Source organism: Lichenostomus cassidix, chromosome Z, assembly GCF_008360975.1.
Source record: "Lichenostomus cassidix isolate B80296 chromosome Z, HeHo_3.0, whole genome shotgun sequence".
Lineage (NCBI taxonomy): Eukaryota > Metazoa > Chordata > Aves > Passeriformes > Meliphagidae > Lichenostomus > Lichenostomus cassidix.
Window position 1 is genome coordinate 35,993,169 of NC_139511.1, and position 20,587 is coordinate 36,013,755.

At 38.5% G+C, this 20,587-nt stretch overlaps 1 protein-coding gene across 1 annotated transcript in view; it reads right to left on the reverse strand.

The window, feature by feature from the left end:
- LRRC2 (leucine rich repeat containing 2) overlaps positions 1-18,015 on the reverse strand; it is a 75,785-nt gene extending 57,770 nt beyond the window's left edge. The window contains exons 1-2 of the mRNA XM_085042254.1: positions 17,880-18,015; positions 5,863-6,008 (exon numbers count right to left, since the gene is read on the reverse strand). Of these exons, the coding sequence (XP_084898380.1) occupies positions 5,863-5,987 (125 nt within the window). The 5' untranslated portion in view covers positions 5,988-6,008; positions 17,880-18,015. The remainder of the gene's footprint in view (positions 1-5,862; positions 6,009-17,879) is intronic.
- Positions 18,016-20,587: the final 2,572 nt, after the last annotated feature.

The following is a 20,587-nucleotide window of genomic DNA, read 5'->3' on the forward strand; positions in this document are numbered from 1 at the left end:
ATGGGCAAAGGGTCTAATAATTTACAACACCTGCCTGTACCCTTGGGTTGCACACTAACCAAATTAATCACTATAAGCCTTACTGGCCTGGAGTTGTTACTTACATCAACCCAGTGTGTATCATAAAGCAAAGATGACAAAGCTTTAAATTTGCAGGTTCAGTTGAGATGAAACCAAAGGCATCTATTTGGCTACATGGTTGTCATTCTGCTCTGTCATTGTCAAAAAATGGACATGGTGGTACTTCTTAGGGTATCGTTATGAAAATAAAAGTTTTTAAATCTTCATTTATTCACAATCCTCAAACAAGACAGAATTTCCACCATGTTTGTCATATCTGGAGGCTGTTGCATGAATCTTCAGGAAAGACATTTAAAGAAAAGGCATCTAAACTAGTGAGGCAAATAGAAAAAAATATCCACACAAATAAAATAATCTCTTTAATTCTAATACATTTTCAGAGAAAGTGTATTAAATTTCTGGTCTTGACACTTTAAAGACTCCTGATATTCCAGAAACACATTTTCACAGATGACAAATGAGTTACAAAATCACAACTCTCCTGCGGTTTATGTCTTTTTAATACTGTTTAGCAATAAAATATTTTCACCTTCTTCTAGGCCTTGATCAAATGATTCCAATCAGATTAAAGAAACAACAATCACTTTCAGTGTTAAGAAAGCTGAAGACAGGCAAGTCAAGCCTAATTTAGGTGGGACTGTGAACACAAAAAATAATTTCCCTGGACAAAGGACCCAGATGAGATCTAAGGTTCCAAGTCAGCTAACAACTACAGTATTTCCACTTCAATCATACAAATCCTTCCATTAATTATAAAAAAGGCTGGTTGCATGCTGCTTATGCTGGTCCAAAAAAAAGTTGCATTTCATACCTATATATCTGTAACACAAAAGCACACCTGTCACTAAGGCAGATACATGTGGTGTAGAGGAAATTTTTCTCTGGCAAGTTATTTTCCAATACATTGCCTTTTCCCAGTAAGCTTTCAGGACAATACACTTGTTATGAAACAGGATCAGCAGGGAAATAGAAGATTCAAGTATTTCCATTTTATTTAGTGCTGAATTTCTCTTTGGGTAATCATTTCCCAAATGCTACTTCACTATTGGAGTATAACTTCAGAAAAAAGGTTCACACCATATAATGTTTTTATTATTATTATTGTTATACATATTTCATTTCAAGGACATGGGAGTTCTCTGCTTGATATTCTATTTTCTCCAACAAAAATATGAATCTGATCAGCTTGATGCAAAGAGTTACTATGCAATGAATTCAATGATTGGACCCTTCAAAGGAGCAACCAGCTTGGAAAACCAGTGTGCATTGATAGGGATTTCAGAGACACCAAAGCAAATGAGGAGGAAGTGAGTTCCTTGCAGTTGCTCTTCTTTCTTCAGTTACCCTCTGCTCAATGTCTGAGTAGAAGCTCTTGGGGAAAAGCTATGATTCTTAGGTAAGGAAAGGAAGTTTTGTTAGATGGCACTGTTTGCTCTAAACCAGGACAGAAGAATTGACCGGTACACCTCATGGTGACACTAGTTTAGAACTCCTGAGTGATATTTAAATCAGAATCACTAGCCATGCAGTATCATTAAATAACCCTATGGGATTTTTAGAAGAGCATTGCAGTAAAACTGGAGCTCAGCCCAGAATAATACTCCTGATGGATGGATGAGTAACATTTGCTTCAAATTCAATTGGATTGATTCAATTTCAGTATCACTGCCAGGCTCTTCCATGTGTTTTAAAGGATTGTGGCTGAACAACAGCTTTTGTCTTGCAATGCACTTCCATGCATTGCTTTAGATGCATGGTCTGTATGCACAAGTGCCTACCAACGAAGGCAAATAACTTACATTTATAAATGCTGCAGATTGAAAGCAAACTTGTTGCCTGTAATTTGTGTTTGGGGCCAAGAGACTCCCAGTCTGAGTTTTAGACTTGTTTGGAAAAAGTTCTGAATGGGGTATTGAGTAGAAGAATAAAGATAAGCATTACAAATAAAATCTTAGTTCAGGTACAAATTGAGTTATAACACTGAAGTTTGGCAGAGAGATAGAGACAAATCTTTTTTATTAAACAAACATATAACCTCTCAGGGAAAAAAATCAGTCTGCCCGTAGAGTGTAGTTTGCTTTTTCCTTTTTACTTTTAGCATTCAGGAAGCATATAACTCAAAACCTGCACATTTAATTAGCCAGAGTTTCAGAGAAATTTTTTGGAGAAGAGGCACATTGGAAAAGGTAGCTGAAAAAATTTTATTTTTCCTGCATGTTTTTTGGTGGACAGAGGAGACTGTGCTGTTTCACAGCAAAGATTTAGATAGCTAATCTGGGCAAACAGCTCTGGCATTTCCTCACTTGAATGCTTAATTTGTTAGCCTTCAGATTTATCTTCCTGTTTTTCATACAAATGACAAACATATTGCAATCCTTCAAAAAAATCTAACTGTATACTTTCACTCTTATTTCCTTAAAAAAGAAGAGAAAAAGAAAACAAGTAGAAAGGAAATCTCAATGCAGAAAATCGTCATACTGCATCAAGGTCATCCAACAGCATTCAGGACTTTGGGGCACAATAGAAGATTGTTCACCATTGCTGGAATCTAGAAGATTAAATCTAAAACACTGCTAAAACCTCAAAGTTTTTTCCATAATATGCACTTTCATAGACATATAGAAGATCTTAGTACAGTGCTCACTTTTTTTAGCAATTTGTGTTTGGTATCCAATGGGAGATTTCAAATGGGCTTGTCCGATGGGATCAAGATCATGAAGTAAAATGAAATTAAGCTTACCTAACACTTTTATATTCAGTTGCTGGTTTACCTGTGTTCTTTAAATTGCCACACTTTCACAGTTCCACAGAACAGAAGAGGAAACAGAGAACAGAATTAAATCCACAAAAAAATGTATCCAAGTATCTCAGAAGGCCAGTGTTCTCAGTAGTTGGTTGTCCAGAATGATCTTATACTGGCCAATTGCTTAAACATCTGCCCTGTAAAAAAAAATCTTTACAAGACCACACTATTAATGCAAACACAATTGAAGCTTTTCATTCATTTGTGAGATTTTCCTCTTCAGAAAATCTTCAATCAAAAAATATCTTACAAGTTACTCTTTAATGATGCTGCAAGAACTAAATTACCTTGGCCCAAGGCAAGCAAAGTTCCCTGGAGGTTAACTGGGAGTTTGTCCTCAACTAATACATAATTCATTTCATTGCATATTATCAGGTCATTTTACATAGTAACATGGCATATAAAGGAACTGCACAATCTTGAGGGCATTAGCAAATTGTAACCCCTTTGAAAAAGACTGGGTTTTCTTTTAGAAAAAGGAAATAACAACAAAGCAGCCTCAAAAGGCCAGATTCCAAACTCATCTGTTACATGATTGTATTTGTAGAGAAACTCTATTAATTTTCACCCTATTTAGGAATTCATTCTGGCTTCTGGCAAAAGTAAATATCTAGAATCTTAAATGCTTAAATAATGACTCATAGAACTACATCATCCCATTGAGAGATGCCCCGCCCTGGGGGAGGAACCAAACATTCCTATCTGCTTATAATTGGAGGCTTGGAACACCACGGGAGCACTACCACTGCATTCCCAGAGGATGAGAGCTCAACAACCACCACTGGATGTCCAGAGAAGGACCAGACCGTTCTACAGGATCACTGCCTCGACAGAGCCACATCCTTCACTCCAGTGGGACTGTAGCCACCATTTAATTGGACTGCCACCAGCACCCTGACCCACAGGGTGTCAGGTTGTATTCTGACTTTGTTAGATTAAGCCAGTGTTTCTGTACTATTGCCTTTATTTTAATTTTCCTATGAAAGTGTAATTCTGACTTAGAATCTCTTGCTGGTTTGCTTTCAAACTAGTACACATGTGTTACTGACAAAAGACTAACATAAGGTTACCCTCCTTCCCTCTTACAGAGAGGATTTACCCATGCCTGAATCCTGATTTGCTTTTGTACCAGTGAGCTCAAAAGTTATCCTCTGCACCACAGGAAATCTAAACAAATTAATAAATATATGGCAGGGGAATGTTGACCTGTTGTCCACATTGGGACAGAAATAAGGTTTGATCAAGTTTCATCCCAAATCCTTTCACTTGTCTTTTCCACCATAAGGGAAACAACAAACACTCATCTCTCAGCTGTCAAGGTTAACCCCAGATGGCCAAGTACCACACAGACTCTCACCCCCCAGCCTCCTGGTGGGACGGGCAGAGAATCAGGAACTAAATGTAACACTTTTGCATTAAGAACAGTTTAATAATAAAAACAAAGTAAAATATAATAATACTAATAATATTAATATTAATGGCAATAATGAAATAAGAGGGAGGAAGAAAACCCAAGATAAAAAAATTATGCCAAACACAACTGCTCGCAACCTGCTCTACAACCAACTCCTAGTCCATTCCCAAGAAATAATCACTCACTCCTGGCCAACTCCACCAATTTGTATACTGAGAATAATGTTCTATGATATGGAATATCACGTTCAGGTCAGCTGTCCTGGCTGTGCTCCGTGCCAGCTCTTTCTGCAGCCCCTTACCGGGAGAGAATGAAACACTGGAAAGTCCTTGACTAAGTAGGCTAAGCACTACTTAGCAACAACCAAAACATCAGTGTGTTATCAACATAATTCTCATACTAAATCCAAAACACAGCACTGTACCAGTCACTAAGAAGAAAACTAATTCTATCCTAGCTGAAACCAGGACACAGCTCACATCAAAAAGGGAGCTTATTCTTGCTAGAGAATCAATCATAAGGATGAACTTAGTTTTCCTTTTTTTTTCTTTTTTTTCTTAGAATTGTGGTTGTTAATGCAAACTTTGGTAGAGATGGGAGAACCAAGACTGCTACTCTGGCTGTTTTGAAGAGAAAGATCCCACAGTCAGATGTATTAGCCTGGTTTCCTCTTAGACCGGCTGCTCTGTTGTCACTGTTGCTGCACAGGCAGTGACAATCTGTGAGTGAGGGTGTCCTGAGAGTGCTGAAACATCACACAAAGGTTCAATGCAATTATGCTCTAAACAAGGGCATGGTTTAACCCTGTGCATTTTATTTTTAAAACAGAAAGTGATTTTTATTCTTTTTTGTCTTCTCAGAGGGACGAAAATGATAAGTCATATGTATCAAACATTGCCAACATAACATAAAATTGAACTGTGTCTTGTGGGAAGCAAAATATTGCTTAAAGAAAAAATAAATGTAAAATAATGAAAAGAATAAAATTATTAGTGGGTATATGATTATAATCAAGGTCTTCCTTAATACCCCAACAACAAAAAAATAATCTAACAATTTTTACTCTATTCGCTATCTCCTATTCAGAAGCAATTGAATGTGTCCACTAATTTGACTCCTTTTATTTCTCCTGTCAACTCAACAAAAACACTTAAAGAATTTCTTATGAACATGTGTTCATAATTTCCACAATTAATAAGCCATACTTTTATGCAGCACATGAGAAATAGAAAGGTACAGAATGTGTTATTTTTCTCTTCAATTTATGTCGATGATAAACAATAAAATACATCATTAATATATCACAATCTACATAAGACAGAGCAGGAACTAATGAAATACAAATATCATTTGTGCTGCATTTCTCTTACTCCCATGTGATGAAAGCAGTTAAGAAGTCATTGAAATCAAACACAAAAAATAATTTTAATAATCAAAAATTGTTATTTAATAGATTTAGTATATTTATTATATATATTTATATTTCATATATTTAGTATATGGCAATGTTAGTGGATAATAAGAACAGATATGGTTAAAATGAACAACACAAAAGTAGTCTTACTTCTCCAATGCACTCTGCTCTAATCTTTCTTTCTCCTTTTTCTGACGTTCTTTGTTCTTCTTAACTCGAGTTTCCCACAGTCCTCTTATGACAGAAAAGTCAAATATTATCACCTGATGCCCCATAGTGTTGACATTAAGCTTCTCCTGCAAGAACAAGCCAAGATTTCAGGAAAGGAATAATGAGAAAAAGAAAGATCCAAACTATCATGTTTCATTAAAATTGTCTGGGGAAAAGAGCTGAAGTCATAAGAAATATTAACAATATGTTTTCCATCTTATCCAATTTATCTAGGGTTTTGTGCTGGCAGTAATCAATGTAGCACACAATTGACTTCTACATAAAATCCATGGCAACAGCTACATGTTGAATTTTATTCCTTACATTTTTTTCTTTCCAAGATAAGACAGAGTTGCAAAAAAATACTGGTTTGATTAAGTAACACTGATGAAAATAGCTTTAAAGGCTTTGCATTTTTAATAATTTCTGTGACTAATATTAAAATGAATGCTCATAAAGAATTTATTCATTTTAAATCATGCAAAAGCACTTAATCTGGAGTTCTTGTGTATTGATCTTTATGACCTCGTGCTATCCTATTTCAGTGGAACTTGTGAAATTCCAGTGTTCCCATAAGAATGTGCTTATCTGTGAAAGACATTGAAAACTAGCCCCATAACACAAAAAAATTTACCTGAGGCAGAGACATGGGGAAGGTTTTATGAACACATCACAGTTCCCACTTATTGTCATGTCCTGATTCTGGCCAGAGCAGAATTGACTTTGCAGCAGCCAGGAGGGCCATGGCCAGGACCCTGGGGTTATTCACCTCAGCACACAGTGAGGTGGTCACCCCGCCTTTTTGGGTTTGAGGGAGTGCTCAGTCAGGTAATGCCAGGTTCCTCATAGTGAGCAGCCTTGTGAGTCATCCACCTGTCTTGTACCCTCTGTTATCATTTTTGCCGTTCCGTTTTTTTTTTTTAATTTATTTCACTGCTTTTTCCACTAATGGGTTGAGATAATTTGTCTTATCTCAGCCCATGATCTTTACCTTTTTGTGCCTCCCATTATCTTCTTAATCCTGCTACAGGGGAAGGCAGACAGTGAAAGAGCAGCACATTGTCTGGAGTGTTTTGAGTGGGAACATTAAATTGGGGAATACCATTCCTAAACCACAATGCATGTAGAAGCACATTCCAACAGTCAAAGGCTTGGCAGCAGTGCATCAGGTCCCAAGCAGTTAAGAGCTGATGTTAGCCAGAAAAGGAAGGTCAAAGAATATGTACCTCCTCTAATATAAAGTGTTGGAAAACTGGTAACAACAGACGAGGAGAAAGCTGAGGTACTCAGTCCTTAATGGCAACCTCTTTTCCCACCCTTCTTGACTGGGTGGACTGCAGGATGTGGACTGGAAAACTCCTTGCCACAAGATCAGGTTCATGACCACCTGAGGAACCTGAACACACATAAGTTTCTGAGGCCTTACAAGATGCCTTACAAGATATCAGAGTCCTGAGGGAATTGGCTGATGTAGCTGTCAAGCCACTCTTCCTGATATTTGAAAACTCATGGAAGTCAAGGGAAGTCCCTGGTGAGTGGAAAAAAGGAAACACTGTACCCATCTTTAAAAAGGCTAGAAAGAAGGACGTCGAGCATTACGACACTGTCAGCCTCACCTCTGTGTCTAGGAAAGTCCTGGAACAGATCCTCCTCCAAGCTATTCTAAGGCACATGGAAAACAGGAAGATGATCTGGGACAGACAGCACAGTTTCACAAAGAGCAAGTCATGCATAACCAACCCTGTGGCCTTCTATGATGGAGTGACTACACCAGTGGATAAGGGAAGGGCTATGGATGTTATCTATATGGACTCCTGTAAAGCTTTTGATACAGTCCCTCTCAATGTCCTTCTCTACTTTGGCAAGGCATGGATTTGACAGGTGGACTGTTGGATTAGGAATTGGCTGGACAGTCACATCCAGAGTGTAGTGGTCAATAGCTCAAAGTTCCAATGGATATCAGTGACAAGTGGTGTCCCCCGGGGGTCTGTAGTGGTACCAGTGGCATTTAATATCTTCATTTGTGATCTACTCAAAGGGATCAAGTGCACCCTCAGCAAATTTGGAGGTCACACTGAGCTGAGTGGTGGTGTTGGCACACCTGAAAGATGGGATGTCATCCAGAGAGACATGGACAAGCTTGAGAAATGGGCCCATGGGAATTTCCCCCTTCTTTTCCCACTTTCCCACTTGGCACAAGCGCAAGCTGCTGCACCAAGTGCAAGTGCAAGAAGATAAAGTGAAAGGTGCTGCCCCTGGGTCAGGACAACCTCTTACAACACAGGCTGGGGATGAACAGATCAAGAGCATCCCTGGGGAGAAGGATTTGGGGTGCTGGTAGATGAGAGGCTGGACATGACCCCGCCATGTGCAGTCACAGAGAGCCAAATGTGTCCTGGGCTGCATCCAAAGGAATGGTCAGCAGACTGAGGGAGGGGATTCTTCCCTTTTATTCAGCACTTGTGAAGACCCAACTGGAAGTGCTGCATCCTACTCCATGTTCCTCAGCACAGGAAAGACATGGAGCTGTTGGAGCGAGTCCAGAGAAGGACCACCAAGATGACTAGAGTGATGGAACACCTCTCCTTCGAGAAAAGGCTGGGAGAGCTGGGGTTGTTCAGTCCAGAAAAGAGAAGGTTTCAGAATTTCCTAAATGTGACCTTACAGTATATGTAGGCAGCCTAGAAGAAAGATGGAGAGAGACTTATTTACAAAAGCATGTAATGATGGGACAAGGGCGAATGGATTCAAACTGAGAAGGTAGTTTTGGATAAGATATTCTGAAGAAATTCTTTGCTGTGAGGGTGGTGAGGCGCTGGGACAGGCTGCCCAGAGAAATTATGGATTACCCATCCCTGGAACTGTACAAGGCCAGGCTGGATGGGGCTCTGAGGAACCTGGTCTAGGGGGAGGTGTCCCTGTCTGTAGCAGGGGGATTGGAAGTGAATGATCTTTAAGGTACCATGCAACCCAAGCCATTCTATGATTCTCTGTGTGAAACACAACATGACTTACAACATGGTGCTCCCTACTAAATTGTTACAGTGGTTCAGTACCAACACAGGAAAATAATCACCTACTAAATCTCTAATGCAAGTACACATACAAATCTTGATAAAAGAGGCGAAACTGTACTTTCTTGATTGGAGTCACTGATGGGGGTACAATCATCACAATATACTGGCTTTCATGAAATTAGCTAGATTACCAACAGATGAAAATCAGTTATTTAAACTTTGAACGAGGTTTTATTAGAAAACACATTTATTATACCATTTATAAGCTTAGGAAAGAAAATAAAGAAATAATAGATGAAAGCCCTGATTAACCATCTAACAAACTGTTAAAGAGCAATCTGCCCCTTCCTTTCCTGTGTGTTTTCAAGCCTGCGTCTATATCTTTTTCCTCAGATGCTACTGTGATCATTTTTTTCAAGCGTTATGTCCTTCAGCTGGAGCTATTTATTATCCGTACTCCTGTTATAATATTGAGGACAAAGGGGAAATTATTCTCCCCTCTGTATTCTTCCCCGTGTAAATTTGTAACTGTCCCTTTTCTTTCACCCCCTTTCACCTATACGTCCCACTGTAGTACATAACACATAAAGGAATAATTTATTCTGAGCCAGGAAAACACCCTCATGTCCTCTGGAAAATGCACAGCATGGACTAAAAAGAATTATGCACAGGTACATCCAGAGCAAAGGTATCTACCTGTTCACCTTATTAGTCATCACAGTAAGAAAGGCCCTTACAAATACCTAGAAGTACTGGCTCAGAAACTGGTCAGAGACCACTATCTTTCTATTTACATAGCCTTCTGTATCTTAGGATTTTTATATAAAATGTTATCTTTGCTGTTCATAAAGCTGCTCCTATTGCTTGTTTATGTTTGTGAGCACTAAAAATGAGGCAAAAATAGTTCCCAACCTATCTGGAACTAACAGCTGACAATAGCTAAGTCAAAACCCCATTAAAGCAGTGTAATTAAAACAGTGACCTTATTCTCTGTGGAAAGGTTTATCCTTCTAAAACATACTCGCTATTAATTTACAGGAACTCTTTACCTCATAAAATAAAATGTTCACCTCTGGTTACAGGACAAAGAAACTCAGTGACAAGCACTTCACTCCTCACAGTAACTGCAGACCAGCAGTCACTCTGCAGGGTTTAATTCATTTTAATAGACCAATTCATAGAAGTATGTTTTGGTAGAAAGGCTATTGCAGGAGCTGAATTGTTGCAAGACAGTGAAGTTGCAGTTGGACACTTGACCTCTGCTGGAACTAAATGGCCGTAATCAACAAAGACTCTGAATAAACTGTGAAAGTGCTCCTTTTTCTTGACTTGTTTCCCACCTTCCTGTCTCACAGGTTAAGTCATCTGTTCTTTATTGAGACACTGATTTATTAGATGCTAGGTTGGAAAAGTTCATACAGCTTTTATCCACATATTGCACTAAGCTGCAAGGCATTGTGGTGTTTTCTCCAATGGTAAAATCAAGCAGAGGAGGAACTTGAGTGGGAAGTGAGAGGTGTCCATCATAACCCTCAGAATTAATCTCTTCAGAAGGAACAAAGCCACAAATCCTGGTCAGATTACAGGGTGACTAAGGCTTTAGAAATATGTATCAGGACAAACATGAAATGCTTTTTGACATCTACAACTCTGAAAAAGGTCACCTAGCAATCTTCACAGGGCTGTTGCCTTACCCTATATCGTTATCTAAAAAATGGGCATGAAGTATCTAACATGATGGCAGAATATGTATTTGCCCAAGTTCAGACATTCCCATTTTCCTGATGATGAGATCAGGCTCTCCAGAAAGGAGAGCCTGGCAAACTGGCTAAAGCTAGACTTATCTAATACTACAGGTAGGTTCTTCAGGATACCTACTCATCCATGGCAAGAATTTATGACAGATGAAGCAACTACAAATAATGATTTCCATTCCTATAAATACGTGTTCAAGTTCAAGTGCAGTAGTTTCTTTTTTCCAAACATCAGGTTAGGCCTGCAGAAGGAAACTCAAAGCCATCATCTGTTATTCACAGATGGTAAGTTACATTTTGATAGAGAAATGTCTCATTATACATTTCTTCCTAACTTCTTCTTTTCAACTGGGAACACAGCTGTGTTTCCTCCTATACTTAGGTTATTCACAGGTAATCACTGTTATAATTTTGTCCATTGTCAGAAATCATAGGGAAGTTAGAAAGGATCTCCAGAGATCACTTCATGCAACTGCTCTGCTCGAAGCATTCATACGATTATTGACCCAAATCTGTACATCCTGCAGCACTCTTCCTCTTCCAATTTCCCCATTATTTTGTAGTTCAGCATTGCTCCTTTCACATCCCATACCTATACATGCTCATTAAGGACAAGCTTTGGCTGTACTTGTGAGGATTACCTAACCCACTCATATGGCAGTTCGTGAATAACAAAAAACTATTTATTACCCGAGAAACTGGTAATTGTTACTTGTTTTCATTAAGGACAAGTCCTGACCACAAAAGTAGTCATCACCTGCATTCACAAGACCCTACTTCATAACTACACTGAGTATGCCTCTTAAAGTCATCTTCCTTGACAGACATCTACACTTAAATTATGCTGTAGATCATCAGCACACGTTTCTTAGATGATTCACGGTTATAACATTTATCAGGCTTTTAAGTTATTAGTGGGATAGATCACAAAAGCAGTGCTATACAGTAATGTGATAATTAATGTACAGTGCTTTCCAGGGGGGAAAGGGATTCAGGAACACCAAAAAAAATGCAAACATGTAATTTGCAAGAGAATCATATATGGAGAAACTAGTTCTCAGTGTGCATCTATGGAAGCAAATAATCTTATCCCTAACCATTTACACCTCCCAAGAAGTTATCTGCAAGACCTTAATCCATACCCTTAAAAGGAAACACACTGGGAAGTCAAGCTGATCTTGTCTTCTTTGTAATGATTAGCTCAGAAACATAGCTGGCCATTCAGGATACTTTTTTTTTAAATTAGTGAAAGATTTTAATTAGTGAAAGATTTTCACTAATTAAAGCTGTACTTTACATCTAAAGAAATATGTTTAAGTAATATAATAAATAAAATAATATCAATATTTTAAAAATAGCTCTTTTTTTCTTGGTTTCTTTTTTTTTTTAATAATCATTGCAATATTTGGCAAAGTGATACGAGAGTTTGTAACCAGAGAAGCTTGTATTAGAGGCAGAAGAAAGAAATTTTCTTTGGCTTCACTCCTTCCCACTTTTTATGCTTTTTTTTTTAGGAAGAAGCAGAATAAAAAATCCCTTTGAACACCATGGATTTTGCAACACCTTCGCTTTCTCAACCAGCAGGCTACATCATCTGAACCTTGTCGCAGTTTTCAACAATACAGAAATCACAGGAATTTTTATACCTAGAATTTTCCCTCTCCATTCTAAACCACAGATTCTTCTTTCTCTCCCCAGGGATGTACCTTCAGTTCAAGATACTATAGCCTGCAAAATGTTCTCAGTTTCATTCAAAATCATTTCAGAGTCCTCTGTCTTCCCTAGAACACCTTACCAAGCACCTCTTCTACCAAGCAAGTCTCTCTGACTCGTCCTATGGCTGACCCCATCTCAACACTGAGACCCATTTCCTTTACTAAGAGAATTTAATAATCTGCCACATCTCTGGGCCAGCTAAGGTGAGAAGAGCTTGCTCTGTAAGAGCACTTTTTTGCTGTCAACGTTTGTACTTGGATGGCTTAATGCTATGAGCTATCCCTGCACACACAGAACAGAACAACTGCCTTTACAGACACTTCTGTGCAATTTCTGGTCTTAGAAAGAAGAACCTTTCCTTAATTTTGCAGAAATTTTATTCATTTAAATGCATCCATAAATAGGGCTATTAAAATCAAACACTTCTCCTCATTTATAACGATATTGATGCTCTTAGGCATTTGGAGGATTAAGTGGCAAAGTCATAATCTTAGGGATGATACTCATCATATGTTTTTATTTAAATGCTATAACATTAATGCCAAATATTATTGCTAGTAAAAGCATCTGCCTAAGTATCTGCATGGATTTTTTTTATTTTAGCATTTATTTTATTTTATTGTATAAGCGAACCTGAAGATAGGCAGACTGGTCTTTAGCATCTACTTCAGACATTCTTTTTTAAATAGTAGAAGTATTCCAAAGCTCTAAACCAGAATCTCTTCAGCAAGGTGTTGATAATATACAAGAAGGAAAAGAAGATAACTCCCTTGTAATGTCTATAATATTTATATTTTTTTTATTTATTACTGTTCATGTTGTTGCTACAAATATATGCATACTTCAGATGTCGACTCATCAGTAGGTCTGGAGAAATTTGGTATACTGTGCCTTAAATGCCCTTGCTCCCTTCAGCTACTGGTATCTCCAGCTGTTGTTTACAGGTCTGCCACAGACCTGCCAGATGCTTCCATAGCCATCTGTGATAGCAGCCAGTGGTCTCGTGACCACCTGTATTTGTTTCCACTTGACCTCTGAACCCTGAGCAGGCATTTAACAACTCTTTCTTTTTATTATTCTTTTTCTTTCTCCTTTTTCTTTTTCCTTTTTCTTTTTTTGTCCTCTAAGCTTAATATAAAGGGGGGAAATGATGGCTTGCAATACGTCTGGAAGTGTAACCAACCTGGGGATATGGAGCAACACTGGAGGCGACCAGGCTTCAAAACTGGGAAGCCTTTTGGCAGCTCCTGGTGTTTAATGGTGAAGGAGTTTCATCTCAGTCACCTGCACGTGCATCACAAGGGGGCACAGACTTCGAAAAACAGTTTAAGGGTACGTGAGTTAAAGCAACACTGAATTCTGGATGGAAGACCTTCCACAGAAAAAGAGTGCTTTTCAAATCAGCAGCTTCATTGAAAGAACAGTTTCTTTCTGTGTGCAACATCTGAGATATATCAATCAATGCATAGATGCATTGAGAAGCATACAAAAAAAAAATTAAGGCAAGGCCAAGTCTTGGAAAAGAAGAGTAGTGGAGCACAAGACAAGTATTCTTAGATATGATGACTCTGTGGTCTGCCAGGATTAACTGTACCAACTCTTCTACAGCTCCTCCCTGTTTACCAACATTATCTGTCTTGTCTGCAGTGGGTAGAATACCACGAGTGATAAGCCAAAATTACATTGGCTTTACTATAGTAGAGTTCAACATCCTCTGAACATATCTGGCACCAATGTTAATGCTGACCAACCTGTGTGTGCACAGTGCATTCTGTAGAACAAGAACTGTGTCTTCTCTTGAGCCTGGAAAGAGTCCAACATAGTTTTGATACTACAGATACAGCCAGTATTAGTCTCTGTTAACAGCTCTCCTGATGTCATATGGTGCCTGGTTGCCCTCAAAAACACCACTGTGTATACTTTCCTTTGCTGCTTTACATGAGTTATTAAATTATTAATGTTTTGGTTTCTTCAATTTGCTTAACAACCTGGTTCACTTGGGCCCTATTTCTTTCAGATAATCACTGTGGGAGATCTGCTGAAATGTAATGAATATTACTGTCAGGATTACATGGGGGAGAATGTGAGTGAAATATTTCCTACCAATCCTACAAATAATTTCTCAGGAAATAAGCTCACTCACACTGTGCTTCAGAATTATCAAGTCATTTATCTCTCAAGTCTTTAAATAATTCAGAGGAAACCTGACATTTGGATAGCAACTGAACACATTTTTTATGTTATCAGGAAAAGATTAAATTAGAGAAACATGCTGTGATTGAAAGAGCAATAGAGATTGTGACAGTGTTCATCGTATACAACTATATTTTGCTAACTGTGCACAGCTTGTAAGTGGTGTAGTGCTTCCCTGTGCCACTTGGGGAGTGGAAGAGGTCTGCAGAGTGGGAAGTTGCTCTGCCCTGCTAGTTTTGCTGCTAGTAACAATCTCTTACTGTTCTACACCAGCAGGGAATTATCCCTCCTGCTAATTTGGTTGGTTTATCTGTCACTAGTCTTGCCAAATGTGCAGATTTGACTGTGAGAGTTTGAGGTCCAGGATCTGAGATGGATTGTGCTTCAGAACACACGTGCATGCATGCATGCATGTGATTTCTGGGCCCTGGGGAATATGTGAGCAGGGCAGTGCAATGGAGCACAGTGGCTGTCCCCCTGAAGGCTGGGTCCACAGAGATCCAGTAAATGTGGCGACACCACAGAATAAATACAGGAGGATAGAGACAAGCTGCTCCAGGGCTGGAGAAAGCAGGCCTGACACCTGGACACGAGCCCAGATGTTTTGGGAGTTTGAAATGTTCCTTCCTGCTCTCTCAAGAGTATTGTCTCAGCCAGCTGGCTCCTACATAAACAAACACAGACAGACAGTGACACTTTCAAGCTACTAATTAGTCCAACTTTCAGTGCAGTTAATTTCAGAAATTAGTGTCTTTCCATATCATGGAGTTTAGTCCTGAATGCTTTGATGAATTAAATTCTTTTTTTTGTTTTCTTCTTCAGTCATTTCATGAAAGAGGTAATTATGAATAGAATCTGACATTAGTCTCTTTCACGCACAAATAAATAACTTTTTTATTGTTTACACACCACAACTAAGAGAAAATATAACTTTTATTAATCTACCCTCATACTTCAGGTAAAAATAGCTATGAACATCATAAAATTAAAAATAGATATGCAAGGGCTGAACTTGGTTCCCACACATTTTTGTGTGCATACTTCTCTTTGTCCAGTGCTGCAGCATAATGCTTTACTGACAGTTTTCATTAATCAGTTCCTATTCTAGATGTAAATTAACCAGTCTCACAAACAAGAGTCCTCTTTATCACTGCAGTCTTCACATCTTGATTTTTAGACAATTTTTCACAGGGTTATTCATTAATTAGGTCTTTAATTATGGATTAATTAGCAGTTGAATTACAATATTCCTTATACTTTCTCAACTCTTGTAGCACTAATATGTTTGCCATCAAGCATGATAGATGTTACATATGCAAGGGGATTTATTACAGATGTATTCCCCTAGCATTTCAGGGAGCTGACTAATTATTCTTCCACTGACAATGAAGCTAATGAAACACTGGACTGATGTCTCTGACAAAAATCCATTCTTTTTTTTTTTTTACTGGGTATTGCTGAAAAGAGGTCTAATTGTCTTAAGACTGAGAGAGGGATGATGTATTTGAAATGGGCATGTATTTTGAGGCTGTTTCTTATCAAAGGGAAAACAGTTAGCTCAAAAGTGTATTACATATTTGTAAAGGTGTTGAATCTATGAATGTAGGTGTAGTCAGCAGGTGTAAACAACTGTCTTATGTAGTACACAACAGAGTCCAGGGAAAACAAGAGCATGTGCTAAGAACTGATTAGAGAGACCCCACTTAACCACTCACACATAGATCCATGGCAAATACATTTGCACTCATTGCCACTGAACAAAACATAGAGGCTTTCACATACAATTAGATTATCTTAATTAAGCATAATATTACACTCTTGGGTTTCTCAAACCTGTTTCATGCGCTACGGTTTTTTAACAAAATGTTTCATTGACTTAAGGTTACTGAACATTTGTCTTAAGGTTACTGAACAATTCTCAGGAAGTGAGGCTACTATTACTTTTCATATACATTTAGAGGGTACACCCTCTGAAAATATCTGTGTGGATGACCACATCACCCATATTATTGTAGGCCCTCTGTCCTAATTGACACTAATTAAAGACCCTCAACATTTATCATTTTCTTTTGCTCCCCGGGGGCCATTTTACATGTGTTGACCTAAGAATCCAGTCCTGTCACCTGCCCCTACTGCAGAAGGACAGCAAAAACCTACATCTGGCCTATGCAGTCCTATTTCCAGTGTTAGACACAAGATCATTAGTCATTTAATGAGTAAAACACTCATAGCCAACAGCCAAGATGTGAAATTCTGTGATTTAAGATGGCAGATAATTTAGATAAGTGAGAGATGAGGCTGCTTTCAACTACTCCAGCAGCCAAGTTATTTTAGCTCTAATGGTCCAAATCCCACCATACAGTCATGAGGTGGCATCTGTATTTTATCAGTTCTCTCACCAGAGCTGTGTCTTTAGTCTTTCCCACAAAACTTTTATGCCTGTGAATAGGAGACACAGCTGGACACCTTCCTTTGGAATAATTCTCCACTTTTACCTTCTGTAAAAGGTAAAAGTGCTCTTCTTCTGAGAAGAGCAAAGTGAATTAAAGTCTTTGGTATGATCTACCTTTAGTTAATAAGTATTATCATCCATCCCTGATCCTTGAAATTCTGCTCAGTTAATGACTGCTGAAAGAAAGAGAGCTGGTCAGTACCTTTTAACCTACAGAAAGTAACATGTCAATGACAGCACATAAATATTTTTGGTAGCAGCAGCAACAACAATAATGACAATATTTGACTTTAAATGATAGGCTGTGTTCGCAAAAGATTTAGCAGGCTGTATTTCCTATGCCAGTTAGATTAACTGTAAGTAGCCTTCAGAAACAGAAGTTCTATAACTCTTTTTAAATTCCACTGTAAATTTTGACAGACAACAAAGATAAATGACCGACCTCTCAAACCATTTTTTTATTGAAAATAATTTTCACACCAGCATTTGTCCTTGAGATGTAATAGCAAGAGTTTATTATAACTGAGTCACAGAGTGGAACTTGAAAGGTTTCCTAAATTATAAAGTTTGGATTTGTCACAAGTGTAAATCTACTCAGAGGAACTATGTACAGGGTAAATCTCACTCTCTTTAAAGATATCCACCAGACATACTGCCTTGGACTATATGATCTCTGTTTCGGCTATTTTTCCCATATGCATTACTTTTTAAACATCCATAGCACAACACCAGCAACCTGATAGCTACTTCTCATTTTCACTGCCATTTTCCACCTTGACCCCACACATCTGAAGAAACACAATAATCAGCAAAACTGTCACTTACCTACTACTAAAGAACACAAGTGTCCAGAGCTCCTGAGTGTGCTCTGTAGTTATTCAGTGCGGGACACTGAGGTTGTTTATAGCATAGCATAGCTCATGGCCAGCCAGTTCTGTTTGAGCCCCACAGCGTGACTAGTCTTCCAGATGTACTAATATGCTATATTTGTAAAGTGATAACATGATCTGTGGTCTGACAGCAGAGACACAGGCAGGGTAAAGTGTCTGCACTGCATGACTCAACACAGGATGGAAACAGCAGCACTAGGACAGCATCTCATTTGCTTCAAGGAAAGTGTGACAGAGCCAATGTTACTCATGCTTATGTATTTTCTTTGGAAAAGGACAAGGCGAATAAAACAAAAAAATATATATAGTCTTCATTCCTCTGTTACAGGCCACCTTTTCCTTCCATTGTCTATTCAATTATGAGAGAAATATATATGTACGTACACAATCATTATGCAGTTTTCATGACTGATTGATTTACAATAATTCTACTTTATCTTGCTGATTGTGGCTCACTTTTTTTTACATCTACTGCTTGTCATTGATGGCAGTATTCCTGCTTATTGTTAGTGGACCAGAAAAGCAGGGCTATGGGCAGCCAGAGATCACCTCTGCTGCAGAATCAGCATTGCCAGGGCAGGGGTTGGTAACCTTGAGGGGCTGGTGTGAGGCCCTGAGACATGAGCAAGTGGGAAGGGTACTGGGGGTGCAAAGGGGAAGATGTAGATCTGGACAGAAAAGCTCATCGGGGCCCTCATGGCCCTCCCTGACAACTCAGCATGAATGGTTGACATTTTCTGATTGTACCTTTGATGAAATAAGCCCATTAATTTCTAAATAGAAAGTCTTTCTTAGTCAAAAAAAAAAATGGTTTACACCTAACCAGAGAAGGAAGGAAGGAAGGAAGGAAGGAAGGAAGGAAGGAAGGAAGGAAGGAAGGAAGGAAGGAAGGAAGGAAGGAAGGAAGGAAGGAAGGAAGGAAGAAAGGAAGGAAGGAAGGAAGGAAGGAAGGAAGGAAGGAAGGAAGGAAGGAAGGAAGGAAGGAAGGAAGGAAGGAAGGAAGGAAGGAAGGAAGGAAGTATTAAAGAATTTTTTGGGAGGATTTGGATCTGATGTTTTCAAAAAAGTAGTTTTTTAATCAGAAATATTTCCAAAAAATGCTTTTGATTTAATTTCCTTTTAAATTTCATTTAAAAGCTTTTCATCTTTTCAATTATATCATTATAATTTTTAATTTTTAAAAAAACAGGCTTTTTCAAGAACCTCTGTTTATTTTTCATCCCTGACATTAATAATAAGCATTAATTACTGTAGCTGGGCTTGGCTTAAACTTCAGATACTAGTTTTACATTGCTGCATTTTCAGTGTCCTTGCTGAAATCACATCATATTGGAATGGGAAAGTCATGAGCTATGAATTTAAACATTCAATTTTGTCTTCAAGTCTGAAGGAGGGAGTATCAGGATTCACTTTGATCTTTTGCAGTGCAGCATGTTTCAAGCTATGGTGACATGCCTGAAGGATTCTGCATCACAAATCCTTACTGTTCAGTCACCTGATTCTTCACAAACATCAGTAACAAAAAGTGATCACCACATCCAGGTTTTCTAATACATTTTTATTTTCTGATACAACTACCCACAGATTTCCATATTTTTGCGAAATAGCTATCTGGGTTTCCTGCAGCAGTGAGAATTATCAGACTTCAGCTACAAGAGTTGATGAAGTAATCAGTGAGAGAGACAATATTTTGGAGCACAGAAATAGCACCCATTCTGTATCCAAAAGCATGGTCTACATTCCAGCTTCTGTGCACACTGTCTAGGAAAACTTGTTGCTATATTTTTGTTCAGAATACAACAACATGAAATAATACTTAATTAGAAATTATATTAAGAAACATGTGACCTCAATCTTACTTTTTCAGGATCCATCACTTGCTGTACAGGTGTTGATCTTGGCAAGGGAAGAGATCTTGTGTTCTTTAAATGCTGAGATACTGAAATGTGTTTCAGTAACAGAAAGCTGACCTTGCAGTTAATTCCCTGGCCCTAGCCAAGGATTCATAGATCAGGTATCCTTCAAACTACAATCATAGCTTATCCATGACAGGGAGAGCCTTAGGATGTTTGCTGGAAATGGAATGAGAAAAAAAATCTGCTGGCAAAGTAGGCATCACCTACTTGAAAAAAAAAAAAGGTTGTCCTGTTAAAGAAAAGGCACTAAGGATGTAAAAACATCTGAGAAAGGCCATGAAAGATTTAGAGCAAGTATGAAAAGTGAGTGACTGGGAAGCGAGAGAGAGAGAAAGGAAAGAGAGAAAAGAGAGAGAAAGAATATATAATATTGTTTAATTGTGGATCTTAGTGTACTTGGAAAAAATACTAAGGAGAAGGAAAATTGTAAGTCAATATCTAAATGCTTGCATAGGATAGAGATACCACAAACAAGGGAGTAGTAGACAGCACACTACTCAGGCCAGTGAACAGGCAGAAAGCTTGCTTGCAAACAGCCAAGCCCATCGGTGGGCTTGAACCTATTGAAGGCATGCTTGAGTGACAGAGGCTAGGTCATTCAAAGGTGTTCTCTACGCACTGCATCCTGCATTCTGGTTCAGCATCAGCAGTATTAGTCTGCCAGAGCCAAACTGACCTTGGCTCAGCCTTGCATGCCTGCCACAACATTCCCACAGGAAGTGTTCCT